Source organism: Capricornis sumatraensis, chromosome 4, assembly GCF_032405125.1.
Source record: "Capricornis sumatraensis isolate serow.1 chromosome 4, serow.2, whole genome shotgun sequence".
NCBI classification, from domain to species: Eukaryota; Metazoa; Chordata; class Mammalia; order Artiodactyla; family Bovidae; genus Capricornis; species Capricornis sumatraensis.
In genome coordinates this window covers 109322266-109334953 of record NC_091072.1, presented here as the reverse complement: position 1 = coordinate 109334953, position 12688 = coordinate 109322266, and the positions used below count along the sequence as shown (strand labels likewise).

Sequence of the window (12688 nt, the reverse complement as noted above, 5' to 3'; positions counted from 1 at the left end):
ATGCCAACTGTCCAGCAGGAATTTGCTTTGTCTTGAGGCTATAAAAATTGGCTGCTGCTGTTGCTAAGTCACTTCAGTCGTGTCCAACTCTGCGACCCCACAGACGGCAGCCCACCAGGCTCCACTGTCCCTGGGATTCTCTAGGCAAGAACACTACTAACCCATAAAAAGCACTGACTCTCCCTGGTATGGTAGGAGGTTAGCCCGCTGCATATGCAGTGCCCTCATAATCTCTGCTCTTTGTTCTTAATAAACTCACTCCCTTCTGAAAAGCTCTGAAAATTCTTTTCCAATCTGCGCTTGCACTGTCTCGGCACTCTACAATGAATGTGATGCTGGAAATTATTTAACAATTGTGTGTCAGTGACTGTGGAAGACACTGAAAGGGAGTGTCAGCAGAGAACTTGGTCAGCAACCCCAAAGCCTAACTTTAGCTATTCCTTCTTGCAACTAGCCCTCTAGGCAAGAAAAGAGATGAGAAGAGAAGGGAAAAAAAGAAAAGAGGAGAAAGAAAAGAAAAAGAAAGACATATAAAGAAGTGGCAAAGACAGAGAAAGAAAGGCAGTGGTTTCTAAAGTACAGCTATAAAGTGAGTTTCTTTGTCAGCTACCCAGAAAAGCTGAGACACCCAAGAGCTCAGAAAGTCTTCCTAGGATCTAAGCACATCAGCTTGATCCTAGAAGTTTGTTGACTTGAGGACTTACCCACAACTTTAATCTTGATGCTTGCATGTGCTTCCCCGGCTTCATTTTTCAGATTTATGTGGTAAACACCAGAATCATCTTTTTCTGCTATGTCAATAACAAGAGTGGTGCTGTCAGGGTAATTTTCAGCTCTTATCCGGCCGCTGCCCTCCATAATAGCCTAGGGAGAAAGGAAACACAATGCGGTATGATCTGTGCAAACAATAAGGACACCTCCAGAGTGCCTGGGCACTTAAGCTGGAAATGGTGCTAATGCCTGAAATGCAGGTTCCTAGTTTTATCCTCGATCAGCTCTAAGGACAAACATACTGTCATCCCATTTTACACATCAGAAACTTATGGCCCAAGGCTGCACGGCTAAGAAGTGGTAGAACTGGGATTTGACTCCCAAGTTCACTATCAGTTAACTCCTTAAAAAGAGAAAGTTGGAGGACCAAAAATATAAGCACAAAACTGTCATTTCTAGGAGAAGAGTTTCTTTGTACATTAAACTAGAAATATTTAAGCTCATATCAGAAACTAAATAATGATTTGTTCATTTCTCTAAATGTCTTGAAAATTTTTAAATACTGAAAGGGGTTGAAGAAGGACACAGTGGCAATTTCCCAATTTGATTTTTCCCTTCCGGTGGGACATGAAAGAATGAACATTTAATTCCTAGAGTAAAGACAGAGGGAAGCTGAGACGTCTGTTATATTTTCTTTCTTTTCTCCTTCTCCCCTTTTCCCCTTCTTATTTTCCTTCATTTCTCCCCTTCCTTCTTTCTCACACCAGAAATTTAAAGTGACATTACATTTTTCTGATTTCCAGGTCATATCTTCCATGCAACAATGGGCAGCCAATACACAAAGAGGAAAAATAGAGAAGGTCCAGGCAGTTAAGAACCTGCGTAATTTGCCACTAACTGTTGTCACTTCTGCTCTTTAGGGTCTGGATTAGGACTTGCAAATCTTCAATAACATAAGATTGTGACAACAGTAAGAATATTTGAAGCAGCTTTCATGATTCTTATTTTATGATAAAACAAAATATCCTCATTTTAGCCAAATCCTTACCTTAAGATTGTAAAAGATGTTCTGCTCTTTTTTTTTTTTATGTGAAAAGAAAAATGATTTACTTAGGGCAGTGTTATATTATCCATTTCATATTTCCATATTTTATTTTGTTCACTGTGCTATAATTTACATAGAGTAAAATTCATAGCTTTTAGATATATAGTCCATGAATTTTGACAAATTTCTGTGATTCTGTAACCAGTACCATAATCAAGATACAGACTATTTCCATCACCTCCCATAGTGTCCTCACACTCCTTGGCATTCAACCCACTAAACCCTGGTCTCTGGAAATCACTAGTCTGCTATTTGCCACTTTAGTTTCTTCTTTTCCAGAATGTCAAATAAATGGAGTCAAACATTTCAAGTGAAATTTTTTAGACTGCCCCATTTTGCTGTATGTATTATGAGCACATTTCTTTTAATTACTGTGCACTTTTCCATTGCACATTCCATGTGCAGTTGGTTTATGTATGTACAAACTATATCCTTATACAATTGAACTTTTGAGTCGTTTCCAGGTTTTGACAATTATGAATAAATCTGCTATAAACATTCCTGAACAGGTTTTTATGTGGACATGTGTTTCATTTCTTTGGGAAAAATACCTAGGAATAGCTTTTAGTTGTATGAAAGTATATGCTTAACTTTATATTAAAAAACTATCAAACTCTTTTTCCAAACTGGATGTACCATTTTGCATTCCGACCAGCAATGAATGAGACTTTCATTGTTCCATATCCTTGCCATTATTTGGTATTGTCAGGTTTTTTTTTAACGGCTTTTTAAAATGGTAGTTTCTTTCACTCGGCATAATTATTTTGAGACTCATTCAAGTTATTGCACTATATCACTAATCCATTCCTTTTTATTACTGAGTATTATTCCCGTGTATGAATTTTATTTATCCATTCACTCATTGATGGAATCTGCATTTTTCTCAGCTTTTGAATATTACAAATAAGGCTACCATGACTATTTGTACTAGCAAGTTTTTTTGGGTGTGTGTGTCACTTATATTGGATTTTTATGGAAAATCCTGAATGAAATTTTTGGCCAAACCAATACATCAATGATTATGTCAACTGTAAATAAAGACAGTTCTTCTTGTTCCTTTCCAGAATGTATGTCTTTCACTTCTTTTTCTTGTTTGATTGCCCTGGCTATAACTTTCAGTGCAATGTTGAAGAGAAGTGGTAAGAGTGAACATCTTTCTCTTCTTTCTGATCTTAGAGGAAAAGCATTCGATCTTTCACCATTATGTAGGATGATAGGATTGTTGTAGTATTTTCAAGGATGTCTTTCATCATGCTGAGGAAGTTCCTTTCATGTTCTGGTTTGCTTTGTTACTAGAAATGAGTGTTTAATTTTGTCAAATGTTTTTCTGTGTCTATTGAGATGATCACATTCTTTCCCTGGTTTGTTAATATGGTGAATGATATTTATTTTTAAATGCTAAACCCACCTTTGCATTCCTGGGATAAGCCACCTGTGGATATAACATATTGTTCCTTTTATGTACTTTCGGATTTGCTTTGCTAAATTCTGTTTAGAACTATTTTTGTCCTATGTTCAGGAGTGATACTGATTTGTAGTTTTCTCTTTCTGTAATGTCTTTTTCTGGTTTTGCTGTAAGAATATACTAGCCTTCAAGAATGTGTTGGGAAATATTCCTATCTTCTTTTCTTCAATTTTTTCTAGAAGTTTACATTAAATTTATATTATTTCTTTATTAAACATTTGGTGGAACTATCCAATAAAGCCATCTACATGTGAAATTTTCTTTGTGAAAGATTTTAAACTACAAATTCCATTTCTTTAATAGATGTGGATGTTTTAATAGGGATGTTTCTTTAATAGGGATGTTCAGTACTGATTTAATCATATTTCACAAATTCTGATATGTAGTGTGTTCATAAATATTTTCTGGAATAAGAAATGGCAACCTGCTCCAGTATTCTTGCCTGGAAAATTCCATGGACAGAGGAGCCTGGCAAACAGTTAGAAGCAACTGACTACATAAATATTTTCTGATTTTCTTTGTAATTTCTTCTTTGATCCATGAGTTATGTTTTTTCTTTTCTTTTTAAAGAAGCTACTTAGCTTCTACATATTTAGAAATATTACAAATCTTTCTGTTACTGTTTTCTAATTAGTTCTGTTGTGGTCAAAGAATATACCTTGCATGACTTGAGTCCTTTTACATTTATTGAGACTTATTTATGGCCTATTTTGGTAAATTTTCCTGTGCGTTTTAAAATAATGCCCATTCTGCTTTGTTTACGGAGTGTTCTATAAATGTCAACTACATCAAGATGGTGGATAGTATTTCTTAAACCTTGTATATCTTCACTGACTGCCTGTCTTCTTGTTCTATCACCTATGGAGAGAAAAGTATTAAAATCTCCAATTTAACCATTTTTCTTTGTGATTCTGTCATCTTGGTGGCTGTTTTTTTATTTGTCCCCTTTGTTCTTTCTGCCTCTCTCTTTTTTTTTTTTTTTCGCCTTCTTTCAGATTCCTTAAATATGGTTCCATGATGCCATTTTATGTTCTGTGTTGGCCTATTAGCTGTAACTGTTTGTATTATTTTTTTAGTGGTTCCTTTAGGGTTTATAGTATAGTCTACTTTCATGTGGTGTTATAATATTATATGTTTAGCAAAAGAAACTTACAACAGCCTACATCCATTTCACTCCTTCTAATCCTTACTTCTGCTTCTCCCCTCCTGGTCTTATGTTTTCATCGTCATAAACTTTACTTACACTGATGTTTAAAGCTCCACAGTGCATAATTATTATTTTTGTTTAAACAACCAATTATTTTTTAAGATTTAAATAATCAGAAAAAATTCTTAAATGTTTACCCATGTAGGTACCATTTCTGGCACTCTTAGTTCCTTTGAGAAAATACTTTCATCTTGGTATCACTTCCTTTTTCAGTATAATATTTATTTATTTTTAGCTCCGCTGAGTCTTCATTGCTGCTCGAGCTTTTTCTCTATTTGTGGTGATGGAGGCCACCCTTTAGTTGCAGTGTGTGGACTTCTCATTGCAGTGGCTTCTCTTGCTGTGGAACATGGGTTCTAGGGCGTGGGCCTCAGTAGTTGTGGTGGATGGGCTTAGTAGCACTGTGGCATGTGGGATCTTCCCAGATCAGGGATGGAACCCATGTCTCCTGCGATGGTGGGCAGACTCTTTACCACTGGGCCACCAGGGAAGGCCAGTATCACTTCATTTTGACTTAAGGACTTCTTTAAGCATTTCTTATACTGCAAGTCTTCTGGAGATGACTTCTTTCAGCTTTTGCATAATTGAAAATAACTTTATTTTGCCTTTGTTTCTAAGAATTATTTCTACTGAGTATAGAATTCTAGCTGACAGTTTTTTCCCCCTTTAAATGTTGATCCACTGTCTTCTCACTTGCTTTGCTTCCAGAGAGATTAGCTGTCATCCTAGTCTTTGTTCCTATAGATTTAATGTGACCTTTTTCTCTGTTTCCTTTTAAGATTGTTTTCTTAACCACAGGTTTTGAGCAATTTCATTATGATAGTGTAAATTTCTTAATGTTCCTTGCGCTTAGATTTTATTGAACTTCTTGGATCTGAGATTTTATAGTTTTTATCAATTTGAAAAATTTGGGGCCATTAATTCTTTATATATTTTTATGTCCTACTCTTTGGGGACTCCAATTACACATAGATTTGACTTCTTGAAGTTGTCCCATAGCTTAACAAAGCTCTTTTTTTTTCTCTCCAGAAAATAGAAAAGGAGGAAACAGACTCCAACTTCCTTAACAAATAAATCGCTTTTGTAGAGCAGCTTTGAGTTCCCTGCAAAATTGAATGGAAAAGTACAAAGACTTCTCATATAATCCCTATTTCCACACATACACAATCTTTCCCACTATTGACACCCCCACCAGAGTAGGTACATTGTTACAATGAATGAATCTACACTGATACAAGGTTATCATTGAAAATCTATTGTTTACATAGACCCTTCAGTTCAGTTCAGTCCTGTCTGACTCTGCAGCCCCATGAATCGCAGCATGCCAGGCCTCCCTGTCCATCACCGAACTCCTGGAGTTTACTCAGACTCATGTCCATCGAGTCAGTGACGCCATCCACCCATCTCATCCTCTGTCGTCCCCTTCTCCTCCTGCCCCCAATCCCTTCCAGCATCAGGGTCTTTTCCAATGAGTCAACTCTTCACATGAGGTAGCCAAAGCATTGGAGTTTCAGCTTCAGCATCATTCCTTCCAATGAACACTCAGGACTGACCTCCTTTAGGATGGACTGGTTGGATCTCCTTGCAGTCCAAGGGACTCTCAAGAGTCTTCTCCAACACCACAGTTCAAAAGCATCAGTTCTTTGGTGCTCAGCTTTCTTCACAGTCCAACTCTTGCATCCACACATGACCACTGGGAAAACCATAGCCTTGACTAGACGGACCTTTGTTGGCAAAGTAATGTCTCTGCATTTGAATATGCTATCTAGGTTGGTCATGACTTTCCTTGGTGTTGTACATTTTATGGGTTTTGAAAAACCTATGTCATATGGCTTATGTGGGTCATAATGTCAATGTTATAATGACAGGTATCCATAATTATAGTATTATGTGGAATAGTTTCACTACCCCTTAAACATTTAATGTAGGAAGCCCCAGAATCACACTTGAGCTGGCTCCACTTGACCACTCCAATCTTATTGATTATTCTCCTTACTCACTCTGTCCTGGCCATACTGGCTTTCTTTTTATTCCTCCAGAAGGTCAAGCGCATTTTCTCTTGTTCTTTGCTCTTGCACTGGCATCACCTGGAAATTTCTTTGCTCTTATATTCACATAATGGCTCCCTGTTGTCATTCATACTGTAGACGCTCCATGCAGTCACTTACTAATCATATTATCTTTTTTTGTTTTAATCTTCATAGCACTCACTACTATCCAAAGGGACTTTATTTATTTAGTAATTCATTATCTGTATCTCTTCTACTCCATTCTCTGATATCCATTAGAAGGAAAGATAGAATCTGATTCATGGCACATAATAACATTCATTTGCATATGTTCACATAGTAGGTAGTCAGAAATATGAAAAGCAAATGAACAGTTATTGTATTTGCCTAAAAATCAGTGATCTTTATTTGCTAAAGTAATTATATCTTTGCCATACATTTATCTGCTGCCTCCTTTCATCTGACTTATGGAAGGAAGGGAGTAGGGTAGGGTGTGTGTGTGTGTAGAACAAACCTTATCTGCTCGGCTCCAAATGGCTTTAGGAGGTGGTTCCCCACTGATGGGAATCTCTAGACGAAGCTTGTTTCCTGCAATCACTGTCACTGTATTGTCATCACCAAGACCATCCAGGTTGATCTTAGGTGGATCTAGAATATTAAACATGGCCTTTGTTATCAGACATTTATTTCCATGTGATTATATGGGTTAGGTCTTGTCTCATGTTAAACACTGGTAATAACCAATATTTTATTTGGTCAAAAAAGATATAAGAGGAGTCAAAGCAGTCGGTGCCACTACGTTGCAAAACTAGTTTATTGTTAGGACCTCTTAAGAATCAACTATTAATATTATGCCTAGTGATTAATACCAATTCATGTATTTTTCTTTACATATCACATTTTGAATGTAATTCCAAGGTAAGCAAAACCAGAAAAACAAGAATACAACTCTGAAATGATTTCTTTTATCTACTCACCAATAACATGAACTTTGGCAGGCAAAGTAACAGAATAGGAATCTGGTGTGAATACATAATCACCTTCGTCCTCAACGAGAGCATTGGCTATCACTAATTTGTGGATTCTAAGGAAATGAAAAAACATATTTCTAAGTCTGTGCAAAGATTTAGACTGTATAAGACTCAAACTGAGGAGACACATGGTTTTTATCTTAACTTGCTTAGTGCAGCGTGCAGAGAGAGTGAGAATAATGTGAATACTTAATTAGCCTATTTTTTGATCCACATTCAGTATTTATTTTGGGCTATATGGAACCATCTCTACAAATACAGCCTGTTTACTATGCAGGAATCTCTTCTGCCTTTTAAAAATCTCATAGCTTAAGAAAAGAATAGAAGATAACACCTCACTGATGCCACTCTTTAAGATTCAAGAAATTACCAAGAATAACCTTGACCTTGGTTTTTTATGCAAACCTAAAAGCAATAGTTCTTTAAAAAAAAAAAAACAACTGAGGCATAGTTGATATACAATATTCTATGTTTCCCATATAAAACATAGTGATTCATGTCTTTACTCCAATGATATTTAAAAATATTGGCATAAGGACAGTAGTTCTTAACTTCATTGGCTTCATGCATCAGTGAATATCTGATGGACACAATGGCACCTTAATCTGGAGAAAAACAAGTATTTTTGTATACAGAGAATCTGCTTACAATTTCAGAGGACTTGGGGCAGGGGGGCCTGAAGTTCATGGGTCTCCTAAGAATCCATGGATCCAAGTTTAAGAACTCTTGGACTTGCCCTGCATCTTTGCTAGATTCTAGTATATTAAGCAACCTCCCCAGTAATGGAAAAAAAAAAAAGTGATAAGATCATGTGACTATTAGTTAGGGACAGTGAATCTAATTTGACCAGTTCTTCAACTTCAGTATCATTCCGCTAAGTTCATGTTTATATGGAAAGACTCAATCAATGGATTCCAAAATAACATAGCACGTCATTGTAAGGTCCAGGTACCAGGTCACAAGTATGACATGATGTACAGCAGAGAAATCACCTATTCTTGCTATTTGGAAGCAAAACACCAGAAATAGATACTCTCCTTATGACTGCTCTCCAAACATCCTTACCAATCATCTAATTTAGGAAGTAGAAGAAGCCAATATGGGGACCAGCCCTCACTCAAGGATTGTCCTAGCTTGCTTACCTTCCTTTGTGAACAATCTTTAGACGGTCACTCTCCTGAACAGGTAGGCCATTTTTAGTCCATTTTCCTGTTATGTTCTCAGATACTTCACACTTCAAGCAGATTTCTTTCCCAAGGTTTACAGTCTGATCAGTCAGAGGTGTCAATATCTTCAGAGGTTTTACTGCAGAAATAATAGATAGGTATAAGCGCCAAATCCAAATTTAAGACAGGCCAAGATGGTGTTGTTTCACAATGATACTGTTTCACTATAATGCTTGTTTTGAAAATGAGCATTTGTTCCAATGCAACTGAAATATTCCAAGACAATTAGAGCATAACATACATTTCATGTTTGATTATCCATGATTTTACTCATGAGAAAGACTAGAAGAATCCAGAAAACTGCACCCAGTTGAACTGAGCCAGGTAGGATTGTGCAGAACACACGCATACACCTGAAATATCGACCAGTTACTTTAGTTCACCCTGTTAAATGAGCCACAGCCATGCACATCTGAGACTACAACTCCCCCAATTTCAAATAACCTCCTTCCACTGATTCTGATAGGTCACAAGCTGCAATGTTTTTAACCCCACTTTCACAAGCAAATTTCAGATCTTTTTCAAGGTAAAGTGCCATATTCATTGCAGTATTTACTAGACATGTATAAAACTGTGCCGCTGATTTTTTTCTTAGGTTCTTATCATTTTATGTATTTATTTATTTTTGGCTGCACTATGCAGCATGTAGGTATTTGGCTCCTAGACCAGGGACTGAACTTATGTCCCCTGCATTGGATGTAGGAAGTCTTAGCCACCGGACCATCAGGGAAGTCCCTCACTTCACTTTTTAAAAACTGGGTCCCTGAAAAAATTACTGAGTGTTGTGTCTTTAACCCACATTCCCCATTGGCCCTATGATTTTCACTGCATGACTTTGTACAGCATAGTAATTTTTTAAAATGCATATTTTAATATTATAGCAGGACTAACTGTAATTGTTTAAAGGAATGCAAATATCAGTAAGGAACTGCCTATGGTTGAAAAAACTTTTTTTTTTATTCTTTTTTTTTAAATTTTTATTTATTTATTTATTTATTTTTAAATTTTAAAATCTTTAATTCTTACATGTGTTCCCAAACATGAACCCCCCTCCCACCTCCCTCCCCATAACATCTCTGTGGGTCATCCCCATGCACCAGCCCCAAGCATGCTGTATCCTGCGTCAGACATAGACTGGCGATTCAATTCTTACATGATAGTATACATGATAGAATGCCATTCTCCCAAATCATCCCACCCTCTCCCTCTCCACACTATAATGACCATTATTCTACAAAACGTAAGGAGTGTACTGCGATTACTTCCAAATAATTCAATGGTCATATGAATTGCAACTGGACTAAGAAATAACAAGATTTTGCCTCTCACCTATTACCAATCTTCTTGTGAAGTTTGCTATTCTAATTTTCATGGCTAACTGGAAGGGACAGGCTCTGCCATTAAGAACTTAGTACCATCATGGGGCATTTGAGGAAGGCCATGAATTTTCTCACACCTCTAAAGCCTATCAGCGAATTAGCTCTTACAGTCTTCTGAATTGAGGCCCACTAGTTTGAGTAACTTCTCAACCCAAATGTAATTATAGAATGTTGAATGTTTATTGAATAGATAGCAAATTCACCTAGGGATTAAGCAAACAGGATATCTGCATTTCAGACTCTTTTGTTGACAATGATGGCTACTCCATTTCTTCTAAGGGATTCTTGTCCACAGTAGTAGATATAATGGTCATCTGAGTTAAATTCACCCATTCTAGTCCATTTTAGTTCACTGATTCTTAAAATGTTGATGTTCACTCTTGCCATCTCCTGTTTGAGCACTTCTAATTTGCCTTGATTCATGAACCTAACATTCCAGGTTCCTATGCAACACTGCTCTTTACAGCATTGGACTTTACTTCCATCGCCTCAACTTCCAACATCCACAACTGGGTGTTTTTGCTTCGGCTCTGTCTCTTCATTTTTTCTGGAGTTATTTCTCCACTGATTTCCAGTAGCATATTTAGCACCTACTGACCTGGGGAGTTCATCTTTCAGAGTCTATCTTTTTGCCTTTTCCTATTGTTCATGGGGTTCTCAAGGCAGGAATACTGTAGTGGTTCGCCATTCCCTTCTCCAGGGCACCACGTTTTGTCAGAACTCTCCAGCCATGCCCTGTAGGGCCGCTCAAGACAGACGGGTCATGGTGGAGAGATCCTTCTATATACTGGTACTCTATTAAACTGAGTAGTAAGTCCTTAGAGACTCTGATTGATATGATATAGACACTCAGCTAGAATGGAATCTAATTTTACAAATATAAAATTGTCACAGGTCGAAGTCAAACAGATTGAAACTTTTCTAAAGCTGAATTAACAAACACAACACACTAGTAAAACAAGCTGGGAGACATACAAGGAAGTCGTACTTACAGTCCACACTGAGCTTAGCAGATGACTGTCCTCCTGTTGTCATTACAGAATATTCCGCAGTATCAGCCTTTGTTGCTCCGTCTATGACCAAAATGTGCTTTTTGCCTTCAACTCTAATGTGGTATCTTGATTTTGGACCAGGGATGATTTCCTCACCATTCTTAAACCTGAGTTAAATAGATGATTTTTAGAAAAAAGTTTTATAAAAAATGCTTCAAGAGGTAGTCACCAGACACTCAAGAACTGCTTGTTGAATTAAAGAATGTATGGATCAGTCTCTATCAATAGATGAATACTGTAACAAGTATTATCTGAAAATTACATTAAAAAAAACAAAATTCCATTCCTTTCATTTAAGATCAATTAGATAAAGATGCTAAGAGTGGATATTACCCATGTGTGGGCTCTTGGTGCATACTACTGAGAACAGCATTTTAAAGATAGCTATGATTCTAGGTTACAATGAACAATCTATTCTAAACCAAATTACTAGCGATTCCTACTGCAGAATTTACTCTCTCAATTAAGATTTTAAGATTCTGGATCTTCTAGTCTTTAACTTTGAGGTTACTCCCAGTGAACTTGAGAAAACACATCCCACCTGACCCCCAAAATATGCTTTTTATTTTTAAGAAATGTTCAAGTAATTTGGTGATTCTCAGTCTAAAATATCTTTCTGAGATACTGTGACAATAAAGTGACTAGGAGTAGCATAAAAAAAGTATTCAGTTCAGTTCAGTCGCTCAATTGTGTCTGACTCTTTGCGACCCCATGAATCACAGCATGCCAGGCCTCCCTGTCCATCACCAACTCCCGGAGTTTACTCAAACTCGTGTCCATTGGGTTGGTGATGCCATGTCAAATAGACATGAGGAGCCTTGAAACATTCATTTACTAGTAAGTGCCTACTTTCTTATATCCTTATCAATATAGATATCTGGATCTTGTTTTTCAGTCTCACAGGTGAAAAAAGCCAATATCTTAGGATAGTTTTAGTTACATTTTCTACTAACACAAATGAGGTTGAGATCCCTTTCATACGTGTAAAAGCAATTTCCTATTCTCCAAAGTATGAAGGCACTTTTTTGTTTATTAAAAATGGACAGACCTCAGGATATCTATTTACCATTTTACATTGGCATCATCTTCAGACACTTCACATTCTAATTCCACTCTCTCCCCACAATAAGCCTTTGTATCTTCCAGCTGTTTGGTCACCATAACTGGAGGCTCTATTGTGGGAAAAAAAAAAAAAGAAAATCAGAATCATTAAATGCCCCCAAATCTGCTCATGACCCTGGGTTTGTTCACAGATTTAAAACCAACAATAAGAAAGTGTGGTTGATCACAGAGTGATGTTTAGATAGTGGTAGTTAGAAGGTGGATTTTAAAATGACTTTTCAAGGCAAAATAAACAGTTGGCAGCCCTGGGTAAGTTTTACATAATTTTGCAAGAACTCTTCAAATCAAATAAATGATAGTTTTAGATAGCAGACAAATTGTATCAAATAATCTTCTTTGGGCAAATAAGAAAGCAGAAGATAGACATTTCTGAGGAAGGGA

General features: G+C 36.8%; 1 protein-coding gene across 1 annotated transcript in view; it reads right to left on the bottom strand.

The window, feature by feature from the left end:
• Positions 1 to 12688, bottom strand: part of MYBPC1 (myosin binding protein C1) — a 92092-nt gene that overhangs the window by 26773 nt on the left and 52631 nt on the right. The window contains exons 20-25 of the mRNA XM_068971476.1: positions 12252 to 12357; positions 11126 to 11292; positions 8671 to 8833; positions 7475 to 7581; positions 7012 to 7145; positions 705 to 864 (exon numbers count right to left, since the gene is read on the bottom strand). Coding sequence (XP_068827577.1) covers positions 705 to 864; positions 7012 to 7145; positions 7475 to 7581; positions 8671 to 8833; positions 11126 to 11292; positions 12252 to 12357 — 837 coding nt within the window. The remainder of the gene's footprint in view (positions 1 to 704; positions 865 to 7011; positions 7146 to 7474; positions 7582 to 8670; positions 8834 to 11125; positions 11293 to 12251; positions 12358 to 12688) is intronic.